Raw genomic sequence first — 16788 nt, 5'->3', positions numbered from 1 at the left:
GTCTACGTCCGGCAAATTTGCAATTAGATAGAATGTGGCAAATTTGCAGCAAAAACTTAGACGGAGCAAGCTAAGATATCTATTTTAAGGGTGATTCGAACCAGAAATCATTTTTTATTTTTTTTTTCCTCGAACCAAGTTTTGAACCGACATCTGGGTTGAAGGATATGGAAAATCTGAGCATTGTTTTGAGCCGTGAATTGAACAGGATTATTTTGGATTCTCAGCCTGATGTGAAAGTACAAAAATTTTAATTTAACGAAGTTTTCCATACAACTTAATTTTCAACCGATCGTTCCTATGGCAACTATATGATTTAGCAGTCCGATGTTGATAGGGTTTCGCATATATACGAAAAGTATAGTAAAACTAATAAATGCCAGGTTTGGTCAAGATATCTTAATGAACAAACAAGTTTTTCATACAAGAACCGATCGTTCCTATGGCAGCTATATGATACAAGGGTCCAGCTGGTTCCGGACATGGCTATATCCACTCGGTTGCTGATACTGATCAAGAATGTATATACTTTATTAGGTTGGAGTTGTCTCCTTCTAAGCGTTACACATTTCACGACAAAATTATAATACCCTTTGCAAGGGTGTTAAACAGTCAATAGTAGGATTCATATTTAATATGTATTTATTGTATTGATTCTTTTGTTCACGTAACAAATTTTTCAGAGTCCTGCAACATGTAACTTTCCGCTCTTCTGTCTGAGTTAAAAACTTGAGCGATTAACTCAGATGCGCGCACGGGAGTCCATTTGGCAACAATAAAGTTGAACAACCAGCGCGCGCACAATATTAAACCCAAAAGTGATAAAAATGTTGGACAATTAAGCAGAAGTCTGCAGAAGGCGACCCGTTACAAGGTGCACAGTTTGGTTTAGAAACAAAATCGAAAGTACTTAATAAATGCTACAGGTAGTTACAACTTATTCGACTAGGCACGTGTTACTGTCCCAAGTTGGAGGGCAGACTGAGCAGCGTGCTCTGTCCACTGGGCAAATAGGAAACACCACGTGACCTCGATAGCTGGTAGGCAATGTCCTCAGCAGCTTCAATACGACGCAGCTCCACCAGACCATCGCCTGCCTCACCGAACGACTTGGCCAGTAGACCGGCAGCTTCAGCATCACCCTCAGCCGAAATAATGGAAGCCAACTTTTGTTGCTCGGCCTTCTCGACAACGAAACGCGCCTTCTCTGCCTCCTGCTGGGCAACCTGTTTCATTTCAACAGCCAGTGTGAATTCTCGGCCAAAGGTCAAGTGCGTCAGCGAGATATCATCCAAAATGAAACCGAATTGCTTGGCACGTACAGTGAGCTCCTGAGACACGCGCTGAGAGACCATCTGTGGATAATAAAGGAGAGGTTAAGCTATTGACATACATTTACGCACAACTCTAATTAATTGCTGACCTCACGCTGTGTAATCAGTTCTCCAGCATCGAATTGAGCAACAACCGCTTTTAGAACCTCAGGCGCAATGGAAGGCAACACACGCTCATCATAATCCTGGCCAAGAATCGTGTAGATCTTTGGCAGCTCATCAGGTATGGGACGATACAAGATACGCAGCGTGATATTGACATTTTGCAAATCCTTGCTGCCGGTAATCACCGGCACGTTCCGAGGCTGGGAACGAATGTCAAAGATAATGGGACGCTGCACCCAGGGAATGAAGAAGTGTGTACCCTCGCCGACAACGTGCTCCTTAATGCCGGTGAAGCGATCAAAAATTACCGCCCGATGGCCACCTTCAACATTATATAATGCGGAGTTCACGACACCGCCCAGCAGTGCAACGCCGAGACCCATTTGGCCAATACGATTAAAGAACTGAGCAGCCATTTTTCTTAAGAATAACAACAAAAAATTATGTAGTTTTAGATAAGTTATAAATTCAATGTGTATATTGTGTGTTTATGTAAATTAACCGAAAGCCGACTAAGTTGTGTATTTCGTCAGATTTGTAGGTTAGAACGTCATGTAAAGGCGCAAAGTGCACAGTATGTGCTCTTATTAAAGTGCACAATGTACTTTTTCGTAGCCGTGTTTACAGTGAACTCGTTTTACTATCTTTATATTTATTTTTGCGCTTACTTAAATGTTTAATAACGTTATAATTGCACAAAATCGCTTGCTTTACACTAAAACCGCACGCAGTGAAACGACAGCTGACAGTGTTGTAAGCCGCCATTAGCGGCAATGTGAGATTTATAGTGGTGAGTAATTGCTCACAAAAATATCGATAGACCGATAGGTGTAAACTATTCCAATCAGAGCCCGGAATTTCAAATATTAACATTTGCAATTAAAACAATTGTGTTTGAAATGTTAAAATAAACATTTATTGCGTCATCTCTGCGCGTCCTGCGGTTTTGGGCATCTTTTTATTAGTGGAATCCTCCAGTTCCTTTGATTTGTAGTAATGAGGAGCTACCTCCAGCAGCCATTTGCTTTCAATTTCAATAACCTGACGCATGTACTCTTTGGAGGTGAAGACCAGCTCATGATATAGCACCCACCGCGGCAGCTCCTCAAACAACGACGAGTTGGGATGTATCATTACAGTTTGATTGTGCTTAATTGTCTTGTAGTGACCGCCCTTGGACAGACGTGCCACATGATAAAAGTAGCCAGCCGTGGCCGCCTTGCGCACGTTGATCGTTTCTGGCAGACAGCTGACCATGTCTATTTCGACGCGCTGCATCAGACCGACCAGCTGCTCGCGCACATCGCGAGCCCGCTTCATGGATCTGTACTGTATAAAGTTCTCGTAGCACCACTGGGTGCTGTAATCCGTCTCCGCCCACTGGTTGTAGACCTGAAGCAGACTTAGATGGTCACCGTGCATATGATTGAAGTTCTTGCGCGCGGTATCAGCGTGTATGATCTTGTCCTTGGGCCGATAGAATATGGCGCTATTAACTGACAGCATGGCCGCTATGGTGACCATTTCCTCGGAGCACTTGTATCTGCAATATAAATAAGCCTATTAACCATTTGTGATGAAAAACAGAAACTATGTGCCACAAACTTTTCGCTGGCCAGCAGCATCTTTCCCATCATTGGGTCCACGGGAAACTCCGCCATGCGACGGCCCAGCTTGGTCAATTCGCCGTGATGATTGAGCGCACCCAACGCGTAAAGCTGCTCCAGTGCCAGCACTAGCGTCTCGTGTGGTGGCGGATCAAGAAAGTCAAAGTGTATTAGATCGTTAATGCCCAAGGCCTTGAGCATGAGCACCGCATTGCCGAGGTTAATGCGGCAGATTTCGGGCACTGTGTTCTCCTCCAGCTCGTGCTTGTATGCCCAGGCGGTGTACAGACGGAAGCATTTGCCTGGAGCTGTACGTCCAGCGCGTCCAGCTCGTTGATTTGCCGAAGCCTTTGAAATGGGCACCACCATTAGCGATTCCATGCCCGTGCGAGAATTAAAGTTGTTTTGCTTGGCAAAGCCCGGATCGATGACATAAATGATGTTGTCTATAGTCAGCGACGTTTCCGCAATGTTCGTGGCAAGGATCACCTTGCGTGCATTGGGCGGCGTCGGCTCAAAGATTTTGGCCTGCATGTCGCTGGGTAAATTGGCATAGACTGGAATGACAATGAGCTCGCGTATTTTGGAGCCCAAACGCTTGACACGATCCTGCAGCACCTCCTGACACGTCTCGATCTCGTCCTGGCCCGTGAGAAATACCAAAATATCGCCAAGCGGCTGCGTAGCGTGAATCTGCAGCACCGATACGCAGCAGGCGTCAATATAGTCCGCCTCGGGCGCTTTCGTATAGAATATATCTACCGGATAGCGCCTACCGGGTATGCGAAAAATGGGCGCATCGTCAAAGAAGGCGGAGAATTTCTCTGCATCAAGCGTAGCGCTGGAAATGAGCAACTTTAGCTCGGGCCGAAATCGTGCTATGTCCTTCACAAGGCCAAACAGAATATCCGTATGCAGCGTACGCTCATGGGCCTCATCAATGATCATGACGCTGTATGAGCCCAGATCCGGTTCCGAGAGGAACTCACGGTGCAACGTGCCATCTGTCATGTACTTGAGTATGGTGCGATCCGATGTACAGTCCTCGAAGCGAATGCTGTAGCCCACCTCATTGCCGAGCTTAACACCCATTTCTTCGGCCACTCGAGCTGCCACTGACATGGCAGCCACGCGTCGCGGCTGTGTGCAGCCAATCATTTTCTTATCCTTCGTAAAACCTGCATCAACAAGGTACTGCGGCACCTGTGTGGTCTTGCCAGAACCTGTCTCGCCTTCAATGATCAGCACCTGATGCTCCTTTACAGCTGCAATGAGATCCTCCTTAAAGGGATAAACAGGCAACGATTTGCGCGTCTCATCCAGCGTCAGACGCTTTCGTTCTTTTTCAGTTAGTTCAGCTTGTTTGGCGGTCTTCTCTCGGGTCCCGTCAAGTGTAAGGGCCTGTATGAAATCAATTTGATCATCCAGCAGCAACTCATACTCCTCCTCAGCCTTTGCGTCCTTGGCACCAAACTGGAAGCGTGCTGATGCCAGCTGCTCAGCCTCCCATTTCTTTTGCTCCGAGTTGGGCTGCTTCTCAAATTCATCAACCTCTACGTACTCCGCTGCAACCCATAATTTAATGTTTAGTCAGTTTCAAATATATTTAATGTATCCTAGATATTTACATCGCTCGCCCTTCTTAAGATCCTGTGGCATGTGATAACGCTGAATGCGCTCCAGCTCACGCGCCTTCTCATGCTCCTTGGCTATGTTCAACAGTTGTTTCTTGTACTGGCGCTCCTCCCGTTCGCGCTTGGTTAAACTTATGGAAGATCGAGTATGTTAGCTACTGCAGTTAGATATTTTAGCAAGCACTTACACGCTCTCTTCGAAGAGATATTCGTCGTCCAGTATGTCTGCCTCCAGCTCAGCCACTTTGTCTTCCTTGCGCTTTTCCAAGTACTGTCGGCGCGATTGGACGCGCAGATGAGGCACAATCTTGTCTCGGTCCTCATGCTCCAGCTTCAGGCGCTTGGTGGCCTCTTCAATCGCTTTGCGTCCGCCAGTTGCCTCAACCACTTTGCGGGTGCGTTCCTCATCACGCTGCTTCAAGCGATTGGCAAACTCATCTCGCTCTCGTAGATCCTTAAGACGCGACTCCTCTTCGCTGTCTGGCTCCTCCGCGCTGCTGCTGCTACTGCTAGCCGTCCGTTTACGACTTTTACTCGACATATTTCCTAAAATATTAAATCACAAGCCAAACACAACAAGAGAGCTCGCCGGTTGCCTGAAACTAGTACGCTGCTCACAATGCTTCAACATGTAAACAAGTCTGTTATCGCTTCTTATTTTGCTTAGCTATACGGAGCTCACAGCCATTAAACTAATTAAATATTTTGTCTGTTATGGTAAATCTTTCTATTAATAATATTATAAAGCAACGTTTTTACTTTATTGAATTATAATAATCAATTTTTGGTGTAATTATTTATTAATGGAGATTATTAAATTTTGCTCTGCCTATTTACTGGCAAGATGCATTAGATACCTTCGAAATTTGTTATCGATGTACATCGATATTTTCACGATAGCTTACACATCGATTAAATTTAGTCCGCCGCTAGCAGCCGCAACTTATATTTATACATTTGTTTTTCGGTAAACAAAGTCAATTTCGAGCATGTCGCGCCAATTAAGCTTTTGTCCTCAGCAAGAATATGAGCTCATTGAATATCCTGGCCGAGTGGTCAACACAGACCGCATGCTGTCTACTCTGGGCGGCATTGTTAACATATCAAAGGTAATAAACTTAAGATATTATACAAAAAGGAAACAACGCAAATTGTCCACTTTGCAGGTTCTGGGTGATGAGAAGAAACGCTTGGAGCTGCGTTTTCATCCGGATAATCCATACAACAAGCCCACCTTTGGTGACTGCACAGACAAATCAGGTGTGCTGCTGTCGGTAACCGTGCGACGACATAAACGCGACAAGTCGCGCCCGCCGCAGCACTTTGTCCGGGTGCTGGGCCATTGCAGCCGCAGCTTCTCATTTGAATGTAAGATGTGGATAAGGGATTCTTGATTAGAGTGTTAACCAGACTCTGCTGCTTGCAGCGCTTTGTGATTTTCAGTATCTGCCCCTTTGGCATATGCCCAAAAGTGATGATTCCTGTGCCGCATCAGAGCTGATGTATGCATTGGATCAAGTGCAGCCACGCGATGTGACCGACTTGGACTATTTCAAGTGAGTAATTCGCTATATAAATTAGAAAGTGTTGCAATGCCTTTGCTCTGCAGACGCCCTCAGGCGCAGTTGCTTTGCCTGCCGGAGCTGTTCGCACGCGTGGACATTGTGCACGGGGGACACTATCGAATCGATGGAACTGGAGATGGTCAGCATGAGGTGCTGGGCGTATCGGCCAAGTCCACCTATGACAATCACGATGTCGTCTCGTTCAACATGCAGGACACATTTCCCACCCAGCCAGATGCGCAAATACTCAAGCGCCTCAAGGTGAAATACGTCTCGGACGAGCAATTCGCCCGGGTCAAGAAGCTGTTCGATGATATTCCCATCTGGACACGCATTGCGCTGCTGTACGAATCGGGCGTAACCAATGAGAAGCTAAAATGCATCATACCATCACTGGCCTTTTACTTTAGCAATGGTCCTTGGCGCACATTGTACGTGCGCTATGGCTACGATCCCCGCAAGGACTTCAAAAGTCGACACTATCAAACATTTGACTTTCGCTTGCGGTTCGGCTCGGGCGTATCCGAGTTTGTCTACTCACGGAAGTCTGCCAAACAGAAGAGATCATCCACGGCCGCCAGCGAGGAGATGAAAAGTGAATTGGTGCAAAACATCGATTATCCCTATTTTGATGAGCACAAGTTGCCACGTTCCAGGCAGTGTATGCTACGCTATTGCGATGTGCGCCTGCCAAAGATACAGGAAATGCTGGAAAAGATTCCCACTCCGCTGACTGGCGCTGTTTGCAACGAACGCACCGGCTGGTTGCCACCCAGCTTCGACGCACAGGTGCGTCAAATTGTGTGCGCCACCATTAGCGATCTACTGCGTAATCATTATCGCAAAGAACATCTGACCGCCGAGGTGGAGGCTGTGCCGCAGACCGAAGGTGACGCTGAAGCAGAGGAGGAGGAATACTACATCGAAGACGAGGAGACTCAAGAGGAGGACATGGACCTGGATGAAACGCCGGCCAACGAAAACCTCGTCGATAAAAACATTGAACAGCTGCTCAACAATATCACAAGCTGATCAGATTAAATAAGTGATCTCTAACAATAAGACAAACTAAAATGGTTTTAGCTGTGATCACTAATAGTTTTACAAGATTTTTGAATAGTTTTGGGATTGCAAAATTAACAAGATCTAAAGAACATGTCAACAAGTGGACGATTAAGATGCTTATAAAAGAAACTTGTCCCAATCTTTTAAAACTGGGGAACTGAAGCTGAACTGATTCAAACTGATTGTCAATCATCATAGACATTTCCTTTAAATCCTTTAAGCCTTGTAAAGTCACTCTGCTGATTGCCAGTGGGTAATCCTAGCTCTACTTCCTTTCAAGCTTTCAGTGATGCGCACCAGGTTATAATGCAGCTTAGACTCGGGTCTTCCTTTGGGTAAGTGTATATATATTAATTAAAAGATTGTGTCCATGGGCAGGCTATGTCCTTTTTGCAATATATGAAAACATAGTAGGCAACCGATTTTATTTTTCTGCCACTGGCCGCTGAGCACGAATAAAATTCGAATTTCCCAGCATATTAATATTTTTGTATTGTCAGCGTCAGCTTTTAATAAAATTGTTTGTAAATGTAACACTTGCAAAAAAAAAAAGAAGGTTTTTCAATTAATAATTTTTAAAAAAGTTTTCAGAAATTTCAGTTAGTATATCAAGGATTAAATGCAAAAATTACATAATAAATCTCCGATTCTTTTGCCCATTCCCTAACTAATCAAGAGACAAAATGGAGCTATTTGAAGGGTCTAACAGTGCGGAACAAGTTGGGTGCCAGGCAGAGAATGCCGCTTGTGGCGGCGTTGGCACTTTGGAGGAGGAGGACTTGGTACATTGTGCGACAGTTTGGAACAGAATGACCTTTGAGGAAAAGGAAAAGTATCGCAATATAGACAATTGCAATACATCAAATATAGAGACCGTTGATCCAGTCAGTTCTATGGAACTTTGCAAAGAAGATGATGCCGACGATACAATTTTAGACCCATTCTGTCCTGAGAAGCCGTCCTGCTCGAGAAGTCTGAAGCCAAGGTGCACGACACGCAGGACCAAGCGTAACATATGCCAGCCCCGCAAACGAAAGAGGCGCTTCGGTGTCAAACGCAAAAAGTGGGTGAAACCGGGTCCAATCACGAACAACCCATACTTGAATTTCGTTCGCACCGTTCGACGCAGATACTGCGGCCTGTTGCCCAAGCAGCTAGTCATTCTGGCTGCCTATGAATGGCGGTGTCTGAGTGATAACAAGAAGCTGCGATATCGTCGCCAGGTACTGATCCACAATCAGCCCACGTCCACGCTCCTTGCCACTAACCAAATCTCTCTCCCTCTCTTTTAATAGGCTTGCCTGGTCAGTGCCAGTCAGCGCCAGCAACTGCGATGTGAATGCAATATAAATGAATAACTATATCTGGACCTGTTCATTATAGTCACAAACGAAGGAATACCGCGCCTTCAGCTGCTTCTTCGAGTTCTGATGTCATTTGCTTCTCGTTTAGAATCATAAATACAATAATGCAATGCACCCAGTATCTATTAAATATATCTCTTATAATGAATCGCGCCCAGGAAATGCTCTTCAGCATTCTTTAATTCGAGTTAGTTATGGCCATAGCTAAGATCACATACAACATCCCAGAATTAAGGGATTGATTGCTTGAGATTGAAACAAATTGATGTCCACAGTAATTGTAATAAGAGGAGTCTCTACTGTGAGCTGCATTTACCCAGTCTATAGTCTGAATCCTGCTCGTGTGGTTGGATCAGAATACCTCAGTAAGCCGACCCAAGATGTGGCTATAAATATAAATTTTATATAATCGGAGATGCTTGTTTTTGCCTCCAATCTATTCCATTTTCAGATTAAAAAGGCAACTGTTGACTTTTTTGTTGCTCTTTTATTGGCCTTGAGAATTGGTTAATAAAGCTCCGCTTAAGCGAGAGCGGGCAATAATATGCATCTATCTTTGTTGCAGATGCCGAGCATCTCAACAGATATTTTTTAGCCTTTGGGCGTGTTTTTACTTTTGTACGTGAGTTAAACGTAAGACAAGTTGGGATTATATATAAGCTTTAAGCGGAAACTGTTTAGATTTGTAAATGCTGCGTGTTGTAGAAATCGCGAAGCGACTTAAGGCTTGCATCTGTCGAGGAAGCGTGGATAGAGGCAGACGTCGCGGATGTGATAGCGGTTGAGCAGCCAGCAGAGGAAGCGTTCCAGACCCAGGCCGTAGCCGCCGTGCGGCATTGTGCCGTAGACGCGCTGATCTGTGTACCAGTAGTAGGGCTTGGGATCGATGCCCTCGCGCTCGTAGCCCTTCATTAGCTCGGCGCTGTCGTAAATCCTCATGGAACCGCCAACAATTTCACCCACATTCGGCAGCAGCACATCCACGCTCTCGGTAAGGCGCTGATCGTCCTTGCAGCGCGACATGTAAAACGATTTGATTTCGGCCGGAAATTTAATCAACAGAATCGGTTCATTGATTGTGTCAGTCATTTTGCGCTCGGGCGCCTCCGGAATATCCTCGCCGAATTCATAGAACGTGCCGTCTTCCTTGGGCACGTTGTTCTCCTTGAGCCATTTGATGGCGTCGGCGTATGGCATGCGCCTAAATGGCTTCTTTGGTGGCTTAAAATCGGGATTGAGCTCCTTGACGAGGTAGCCCCAAGGCGACTTCAAAACGCGATCAACCACATCACAGACCAAGTCCTCCAGGCGATCCAGCAAATCGTCAAAAGTAATGAACGGACACTCGGCCTCAATGTGAGTGTACTCCGCCAAATGGCGACGTGTCCGGCTCTGCTCAGCCCGATAGCTTTGCGCAATGGTAAACACATTGCCCAGTGCCGGCAGGCATGTCTCCAAATAGAGCTGGGAGCTCTGTGTGAGGTAGGCCTCTTCGCCAAAGTACTGCATCTTGAACAGCGTGGAGCCGCCCTCGACCTGGGTCTGCACTAGCGTTGGAGGCGTCACCTCGTTGTAGCCGCGCTCAATGTAATGTGCACGGAATGCCTGCATCACAACGGAGCGCATCTTGAGCACCTTGGACGTGTTCTCGCCGCGTATCATGATGTGCCTGTTGTCCAGCTGCACGTCGGGATGCGCCTCCTCGTTGAGTATTGCATCAGCACCGCCCGGCGGCGCCAAGCCAATCAGTTCCCAATAATCAACATTCAGCTCGTGTCCGCCTGGCGCTGTTTTGCCCTCCGGAAGCAGCCGCAGCGTGCCATAGAGCAGCACAGTGCTCTCAGTGCTGAGCATCAGCGCCTCGTACGTCTGACACAGCAGATCGTTGAGCACGCACTGCAAGAATCCGGTGCCATCGCGCAAGGTAATGAACATCAAGGATTTGCCCTGTCGGCGCAAACGATGTACCCAGCCGTAGATTTTGACACGAGTGTTGCGCTGCTCGGTGCCCTCGACGATGCGAATTCTCTTGGCCACCGGCAAGCTGGGATCCTCGCTGATCTTCACTTTGCGAGCGTCTTCCAGATTCTGTTGCCGCTTCACAGCATCCTCGGCCTCGCGCTGCTCCTTATCCGCATTCTTGTGGCCCTCGCGCACAAAGAGCTTTTGGATTTTCTTCAGCTGCGATTTGGCTGCCGGCTCGTAGACTTCGCTGGCGTTCGGGTCCTTGCTGTCCACATAGATAGTGGGAAAGGGCTCCTTGCCGGCATGACGCATCGCCTGCAAAATGGTTTTATATGGCTTGGCCTCGCTGCCATCGCCCGAATCGTCGCTTCCACGCTTTTCCGAAGTGAAAAGCGCACCTGCAAAAATAGACAGTCAAATATCCATTTACACACAAATTAACACTCACTTCGACAAGTAACTTCCACACACACATATAATGGCAACGTGGACGGCCACAGATGCCGCATTGCTGAATACTAATCTTAAAGTATGTATAAATGATAACTTACTCATTGTTAGCTCGGAAAACTGCTTTGTAGGCATTTTCTGAAATGATCTAATATAATTTAATGCAACTGCTTTTAACTTCTTGGCCTGCCTGACTAAAAAATGCACACAAATTGCATCAGTTGCTGACGAAATAGAAGAAAGGGAAATATTAGATTACTGGGAATTTGTCTTTAACAGCAAGGCGTAACATTTTCCCTAATGTTCGCATGGGCTGTTATTTACATCGTGCATAAATCACGTTTGCAAAATAACCAGCCAAGCAGTAAAGATCAAATAAATAATAAATAAGTCGAAAATTTAATTTACCTAATTAGAACAGCCAGTAAAGCAGCAATGTATAATCTTTACAAAACTTTAATTAACAGCGGCAAATCACTCGTGGACAGCCCTGTTTCGATCATATTAATTTATCGATATATTAAGATCTATCGATGAATCAACTTTTTACTGCAAAGAGGTAAACATAGTTATTACAATATTTGCAATGCCCACGGAAAACAAGTAAGGCTTTATTATTTGAGATCTACGTATAGTAGTATTATTAACGGAACGTTTTCCAACTAGTATCAAGATTTTCCCCAAGTCGGTGGTCTGCGAGGAGAGCACTCTACGTGGTGACATCACCTTTTCCGCTGGTTGCGTCGTGCATCCCAGCGCAACAGTCATTGCCGACGCTGGACCCATTATAATTGGCGAAAATTGTATAGTAGAGGAGTATGCAACCATAGCACATCGACTTTCGGACGGCGCCAGCTGGGATGCTAACAATATTCTGAGCATTGGAAGCCACAATGTCTTCGAAGTCGGCTGCACCGTGGAGGCAGCGCGAATTGGCGACAAAAATGTGTTCGAAAGTAAATGTTTTGTTGGCAAAGGAGTGACCGTGTCCAGCGGTTGTGTAATTGGAGCTGGCATTCGAATGCACACTGCGCAAGTGCTTCCTGAAAATACTATTGTGTATGGGCAGCAAGCACTGCAGCGCGAGGCCATCGAGAAGCAGGGCTCGCAAACCCTGCAGATCGACTTCTTACGGAAGGTTTTGCCCAATTATCATCACCTGCGCAAGCCCAACTACGACCCAAAGAAGGCACGCAGCGTCGTATAGATTTAATATGTATTGTATAGGCTAGTGTATTAGTTAACTTCTAAAGCTGAGGCATTAAAGACATTCATCTCTTTCTCAAACGTTTCGATTGTATGATCGCACAGCGCCTCCAGGTCCTCAAGTCCCCGCTTCAGCAAGTCAATCGCGCGCTCGCGGTGCGACTGTATGCGGAAATGCAGCTTTTGCTCTGTGGGATGTGGTATCGTATAACCGCAAAAGTCGACCTCCGGGTAGCGGGCTATAATTGTTTTTAACGCATTTCCAAGCGTGTGTCCCTCATTTATGAAAACAAATGTGCGGGAACCGTCTCCATTTTTTTCATCTCCTGCAAGCTAAGGCTTACACAATATTTATTGTCCAAAAGTTGTTGGTGAAAGCATTTTTTACCTCTGCCAATGCGCCCATTGTGCTGAAAATTGTAGAATTACACAAAACAAATGTAACTATTGTTTTCATCAAAAACGTGCACAGTGTTTATCGGTTGCTTTGCAGCCCTGTGTTATCGAATTTTCGATATTTCGTTATTTGCGATGTCTTGCAACACTCGTGTTCTTGCACATACAGCGAGAACACGCTTGAAACTGAGTTAATGCGAATTTATAAACGTAGTATTGTTGTTAATTTATAATTAGTGCAATCGTTATTTAGAGCGCAACAACAATACGATAGTCAATTTCTAGTGTAATTCAACGCTTTTCACAAAAGTTACCAAACAGCATAAGCAAATTGCAATAAGTAAAGTGCCGCGACTGTGTATGTGTTGTGTGCGTGTGTTTGGAACCAAAAAAAAGTCTTATACAGCAGAAAAGGCGGCAAAAGAAACACAACAAAAATAACACTGCACATGATATGCTAAGCAAGGCGGCAAAAAAATTGCAACTACAAACATAATTATTTGTGCAATGCATTTAACGTGAACGTCGGCATCGTCTTGTTGCTCAAAAACAAAAAAAACAAAAAAAAAAAAAATCACTGACATTACGAATGAGCACAAAACTTTTTGCAGCATTTCGTTTTGTGCGTCAATGCAGACAGGAATAAAGAAAGAAACGGCGAAAATAATCTGCAGCGATCCAACAAAAACAACACAGAAACAGAAACGGCAAATGAAATACAGGTTTGTGCAAAAGCAGCAAAAAAAAACCAAATCAGCTCATTGTACATAGTATGCACTTTAATATATTTTATTGGTATTTTATAAACCAAAAAGGTGTCATTTTTTATGAATTTCTTTTTGTTGTGACTACCACGCCTCCCCACTTATATATAAGCAACGCGCCGTATATACATGTATGTGTACATACATACACACATACACTATATCAAATTATGCAAATTCATGCAGCAGTTGCGCTGCCGACGCCAGGCGTGCGCAAAGGCGGAAGCGTATGCTAGAAGACCAGTTCGCTGCCAGCGCTCAGCTCTGTTATTCTTTTTATTTGCTGTTATTCCAATACATACGTATCAATGTACGTAAATGCATGTGTATATATGTATATGTATATATATATATACATTATTACGTTAGTAGTTGCTAGGCCGCTTGTTCTTCACCCTACACCGCCTTTGCGTACATTTTTTATTTTTACATGTTCTGTCAGAAAACGTTGCCTTGCGGCTCATTTGTTTGGTGGTGGAAGCGGCGTCGTCATCGTCGCTCACATCTGTTGTTTGTTAAAGCAGCCTGTCTCTGGCTGCCCGCCTGCCCGTTCGCCGCCTATCTCTTTGGTGGTGGTGGTGGTGACTAACGCAAAACCGTGTTCCGTTATCTCAAAACGTTTCTCACGTCCCGGTGTCCAATCCAGATCTACACACCCACACATTTTGAGCGTGTGTTGTAATAGCAGAGTTTTTAATGAGAGTATGTGTGCTTGTATGTGTCATTGGTGGCTTTTATGGCGTTTGGCGCCGTTTCATGTTTCATCCAATGCTATGCGTTCCCCTTACATATTTGCAGTTTGGTCTACGTCTACGTTCCGTTTTCTCTGCGTTCCCCCCATTATGTTGTTCACCCTTTTGCATGTTTCAAAGTCCATTTGAATTCATATGTATATTACATACATACATGTGCATGTCTAGTTCTCCAGCTGGCATATTCCTGTACAAAGGCAAATGCTTAGATCACAGGAACATTTTTATCCAACTTATTTGATAGTGAAAGGTATTTGATCCCAGCAAAGGCAGAGGATTGATAAAACATAATTATAATTCATATATATATATGATTTCGCAACTAAGCAAAGGGCGTATAAATTTATGTATGTAGACACATAAACATATTTGTGTCTGGCTATCTGGCAGCGTCGGCGGCTGGCTGTCAAGGGAAGAACGTCGACCGCGGCAGACCATGAAAACTAAAAACCCTGTTGGACATCAACACAGACAAGGCACAGACCACGGCAACATCCTGTACAGCAGCCACGAACGAAAAAATACACATAAAGCATAAAAGAAGAAAAAAAAAACCTGTCATCTGCTCCTGACGTTCCCTTCCCGCCCCGCTTGCAAGTTTGGATTTGCCAGACTGCCAAGCAGCCTGCAATCGACACGGCTTCGACATAGATATAAATATATACGTATTGATGTACTTGTGTGTGTGTGTGTGTGTGTGTGTGTGCATGTGTGTGTGTATGTACATACCTTTAGCGAAAAGCAAGCAAGAGGACATTGAACGCCGTTCGTCCATCGTTAGTCCAAGAGCTGCAGACAGGAGGCAGCATTTTTAGAATTCCCAAAAAAAAAAAAACATAAACGTGCAAGTAAGGATATCTTCGGCTCGCCGAAGATTTAATACACTTCTACACATTAACCTTTCCAGATATGTATGCTGTTGAAAAATTCAGAGTTAGTTGAATATTCTTGGAAAGCAAAAAAATCCTACCATTCCACCGATATTCCCTATATAGTGGTCCGATGTTAATAAGATATTGCATATATATGAGGATCATAATGGAACTAATAAATCCCGAGTGTGGTAAAGTTAGCTTAATATCATAAAAGGTTTTCATATCACAGCCAACTTTTTGACGTTCCTATGCCTTACACATTTCATGACAAAAGTAACATAAATTCTGCAAGGGTATTCAAAGCAACTGTCGAGAGCAGACAGCATAAACAAAAACAACAACTATGACATTCCGCACAGGGACAGAGCTAGGAAAAGTCTGGCAACACTGTCTGTGTTTTTTTTCTTCTGCTATGCAAGTGATCCGCGCGAACCGTCTACAGAAAAAGTAAATGATGTTGCCAGATTAAAGGTCTAGAAGGAAGCAGCTGGTCACATTTGATCGCAATGTTATCGATAATCTATCGAACTGTTGTTGTTTGTAAATGCAATTCTTTGCTTTAAGTAAATGCTGCAAAACGTAAATGTATATATATAGCGTTTGACTACCTAGCTTGCTGTGTATGTACATGTATATGTAACGTGTGCTACCCCGGCTGCAATGTCCTGTGCGTCTCTGTCTGTGTGTGTGTGTGCGTGTGTTTGTGCAGTTTCATTTCGTTTTCTTTTCACTTTTTGGCCATTGCCTGATTCTGCTTCTTTTATTGTTTTACTTTTACAGCTGCCTCTTTTTTAACTTGCATTTATGCCCGCTCGTTCGTTCTTCCTGGTGCTGCTGTTGTTGTTGCTGTTGCTTTGTGTTTGCAGCAAGGGTGGAACAGAGCTCAACGGTTCATCGCAGCCGTCGCACAAAACAAAAATTTATAACATTCGTACGTCTGGCTTTGATCCTTTTGGGCTTGCTTTTATTATTTTTGCTTTCGGTGCAGACGTCTGTCTGGCCACCACCACCCCGAATCACGAGCATGAGGGGGAAAGTGTCTTGCAAATAAATAAATAGTCATGTCAGCCATAATATTAATGCCAGCCCAAATGCCAGGAAGGTGGTGCAAAGTTTACGTTTTGGGGGCGGCAGCGTTGCTAATCAACCCTCTGGGGCGCTGTTTGCCCCGACAACAACAACAACAGCAAGAACAAGAACAAGAGCAAGAACAAGAAACAGAAACGGGAGAAGAACCAATTGCGCAGCCTCCCCCAAAATATATATCGTAAGTCTGTGCGTGTCTGCGTGGGGTCAATAAACTTTCGCGCCACCAACTTGTGCGGCATGTGGCAGAGATGGACCATTCCAAGCCGAAACGAGCCCGGCAACTGGCAACTGGGAACTGGGTACCAGGGATCAGGGACCGTGGACACGTTTCCTTTCTCTAGTCACCCTCGACGATGCGATGCGACTCGTCATCGGTGGGTCGCATGTTCTACGCATTTTTGTGCATTGACCCCAGGCAACCCACCCCCCTCCAAACCAACCCCTCCATACGCGCACACACAATGGCAACCCTTGTTGATTTGATTTTCATACGTCTGAGTGGGGCCGAGCAGGTGAGGTGGGCGGTGTCAGTGTCCTAATCCTTATGAATTTCGCTTGTTTCTGCTTTTATGTTTTCATATATATGCGGACATGCGTTCCCAAATATGGCCATCAAA

The 16788-nt window shown here is 45.0% G+C and overlaps 8 protein-coding genes across 10 annotated transcripts in view; 4 read left to right on the top strand and 4 right to left on the bottom strand.

Annotated features, from left to right (window-relative positions):
* Positions 1-635: 635 nt before the first annotated feature.
* On the bottom strand, positions 636-2199 carry LOC115763460 (protein l(2)37Cc). 2 transcript variants are annotated; one of them, XM_030706033.1, is made up of 3 exons: positions 2108-2199; positions 1424-1859; positions 636-1355 (listed from the first exon to the last, which is right to left on the bottom strand). In XM_030706033.1, the coding sequence occupies exons 2-3, from the start codon at positions 1853-1855 to the stop codon at positions 957-959; spliced, it is 831 nt and encodes a 276-aa protein (XP_030561893.1). In that variant the 5' UTR covers positions 1856-1859; positions 2108-2199; the 3' UTR covers positions 636-956. The 2 variants fall into 2 exon arrangements, with proteins under 2 accessions (XP_030561893.1, XP_030561894.1); XM_030706034.1 differs by lacking the exon at positions 2108-2199 and having other exon boundaries at positions 1424-1931.
* Positions 2200-2354: 155 nt separating this feature from the next.
* On the bottom strand, positions 2355-5268 carry LOC115763500 (pre-mRNA-splicing factor ATP-dependent RNA helicase DHX16). Its single transcript, XM_030706094.1, has 4 exons — positions 4869-5268; positions 4675-4811; positions 3045-4611; positions 2355-2982 (listed from the first exon to the last, which is right to left on the bottom strand). The coding sequence occupies exons 1-4, from the start codon at positions 5219-5221 to the stop codon at positions 2355-2357; spliced, it is 2685 nt and encodes an 894-aa protein (XP_030561954.1). The 5' UTR covers positions 5222-5268.
* A 359-nt stretch (positions 5269-5627) lies between these two features.
* On the top strand, positions 5628-7977 carry LOC115763319 (general transcription factor 3C polypeptide 5). The gene is made up of 5 exons (XM_030705819.1): positions 5628-5789; positions 5847-6048; positions 6107-6236; positions 6290-7645; positions 7895-7977. The coding sequence occupies exons 1-4, from the start codon at positions 5670-5672 to the stop codon at positions 7275-7277; spliced, it is 1440 nt and encodes a 479-aa protein (XP_030561679.1). The 5' UTR covers positions 5628-5669; the 3' UTR covers positions 7278-7645; positions 7895-7977.
* LOC115763320 (protamine-like) lies at positions 7848-8795 on the top strand. The gene is made up of 2 exons (XM_030705820.1): positions 7848-8533; positions 8606-8795. Exons 1-2 carry the CDS (start codon positions 7994-7996, stop codon positions 8666-8668), a joined length of 603 nt encoding a protein of 200 aa, XP_030561680.1. The 5' UTR covers positions 7848-7993; the 3' UTR covers positions 8669-8795.
* A 346-nt stretch (positions 8796-9141) lies between these two features.
* Positions 9142-11312, bottom strand: LOC115763318 (asparagine--tRNA ligase, cytoplasmic). 2 transcript variants are annotated; one of them, XM_030705817.1, is made up of 2 exons: positions 11191-11312; positions 9142-11037 (listed from the first exon to the last, which is right to left on the bottom strand). In XM_030705817.1, the coding sequence occupies exons 1-2, from the start codon at positions 11222-11224 to the stop codon at positions 9395-9397; spliced, it is 1677 nt and encodes a 558-aa protein (XP_030561677.1). In that variant the 5' UTR covers positions 11225-11312; the 3' UTR covers positions 9142-9394. The 2 variants fall into 2 exon arrangements, with proteins under 2 accessions (XP_030561677.1, XP_030561676.1); XM_030705816.1 differs by lacking the exon at positions 11191-11312 and adding an exon at positions 11088-11182.
* A 291-nt stretch (positions 11313-11603) lies between these two features.
* On the top strand, positions 11604-12315 carry LOC115763321 (dynactin subunit 6). Its single transcript, XM_030705821.1, has 2 exons — positions 11604-11692; positions 11756-12315. The coding sequence occupies exons 1-2, from the start codon at positions 11676-11678 to the stop codon at positions 12294-12296; spliced, it is 558 nt and encodes a 185-aa protein (XP_030561681.1). The 5' UTR covers positions 11604-11675; the 3' UTR covers positions 12297-12315.
* On the bottom strand, positions 12316-12777 carry LOC115763322 (probable DNA-directed RNA polymerases I and III subunit RPAC2). Its single transcript, XM_030705822.1, has 2 exons — positions 12684-12777; positions 12316-12628 (listed from the first exon to the last, which is right to left on the bottom strand). The coding sequence occupies exons 1-2, from the start codon at positions 12750-12752 to the stop codon at positions 12326-12328; spliced, it is 372 nt and encodes a 123-aa protein (XP_030561682.1). The 5' UTR covers positions 12753-12777; the 3' UTR covers positions 12316-12325.
* A 512-nt stretch (positions 12778-13289) lies between these two features.
* LOC115763461 (brain tumor protein) overlaps positions 13290-16788 on the top strand; it is a 28565-nt gene continuing 25066 nt past the window's right edge. The window contains exon 1 of the mRNA XM_030706035.1: positions 13290-13413. The gene's annotated coding sequence lies outside the window, so the exon portion shown is untranslated. The remainder of the gene's footprint in view (positions 13414-16788) is intronic.

Source organism: Drosophila novamexicana, unplaced genomic scaffold (assembly GCF_003285875.2).
Source record: "Drosophila novamexicana strain 15010-1031.04,08,12 unplaced genomic scaffold, DnovRS2.1 tig00000739-arrow-arrow-pilon, whole genome shotgun sequence".
In the NCBI taxonomy this organism is placed as follows: Eukaryota; Metazoa; Arthropoda; class Insecta; order Diptera; family Drosophilidae; genus Drosophila; species Drosophila novamexicana.
This window is presented reverse-complemented; position numbering and strand designations above follow the sequence as displayed.

Coding starts and splice junctions, on each gene's coding strand:
- LOC115763460 (XM_030706033.1), bottom strand. CDS start 1,855: ATGGCTGCTCAGTTCTTTAATCGTATTGGCCAAATGGGTCTCGGCGTT. Junction 1,356..1,423: donor AACTGATTACACAGCGTGAG/GTCAGCAATTAA, acceptor TATTATCCACAG/ATGGTCTCTCAGCGCGTGTC.
- LOC115763500 (XM_030706094.1), bottom strand. CDS start 5,221: ATGTCGAGTAAAAGTCGTAAACGGACGGCTAGCAGTAGCAGCAGCAGC. Junction 4,812..4,868: donor TATCTCTTCGAAGAGAGCGT/GTAAGTGCTTGC, acceptor ATCTTCCATAAG/TTTAACCAAGCGCGAACGGG. Junction 4,612..4,674: donor TCTTAAGAAGGGCGAGCGAT/GTAAATATCTAG, acceptor TATGGGTTGCAG/CGGAGTACGTAGAGGTTGAT.
- LOC115763318 (XM_030705816.1), bottom strand. CDS start 11,148: ATGCGGCATCTGTGGCCGTCCACGTTGCCATTATATGTGTGTGTGGAA. Junction 11,038..11,087: donor TGTGGAAGTTACTTGTCGAA/GTGAGTGTTAAT, acceptor CTATTTTTGCAG/GTGCGCTTTTCACTTCGGAA.
- LOC115763319 (XM_030705819.1), top strand. CDS start 5,670: ATGTCGCGCCAATTAAGCTTTTGTCCTCAGCAAGAATATGAGCTCATT. Junction 5,790..5,846: donor GCATTGTTAACATATCAAAG/GTAATAAACTTA, acceptor TCCACTTTGCAG/GTTCTGGGTGATGAGAAGAA. Junction 6,237..6,289: donor ACCGACTTGGACTATTTCAA/GTGAGTAATTCG, acceptor TTTGCTCTGCAG/ACGCCCTCAGGCGCAGTTGC.
- LOC115763320 (XM_030705820.1), top strand. CDS start 7,994: ATGGAGCTATTTGAAGGGTCTAACAGTGCGGAACAAGTTGGGTGCCAG. Junction 8,534..8,605: donor AGCTGCGATATCGTCGCCAG/GTACTGATCCAC, acceptor CTCTTTTAATAG/GCTTGCCTGGTCAGTGCCAG.
- LOC115763322 (XM_030705822.1), bottom strand. CDS start 12,752: ATGAAAACAATAGTTACATTTGTTTTGTGTAATTCTACAATTTTCAGC. Junction 12,629..12,683: donor CAATGGGCGCATTGGCAGAG/GTAAAAAATGCT, acceptor TGTAAGCCTTAG/CTTGCAGGAGATGAAAAAAA.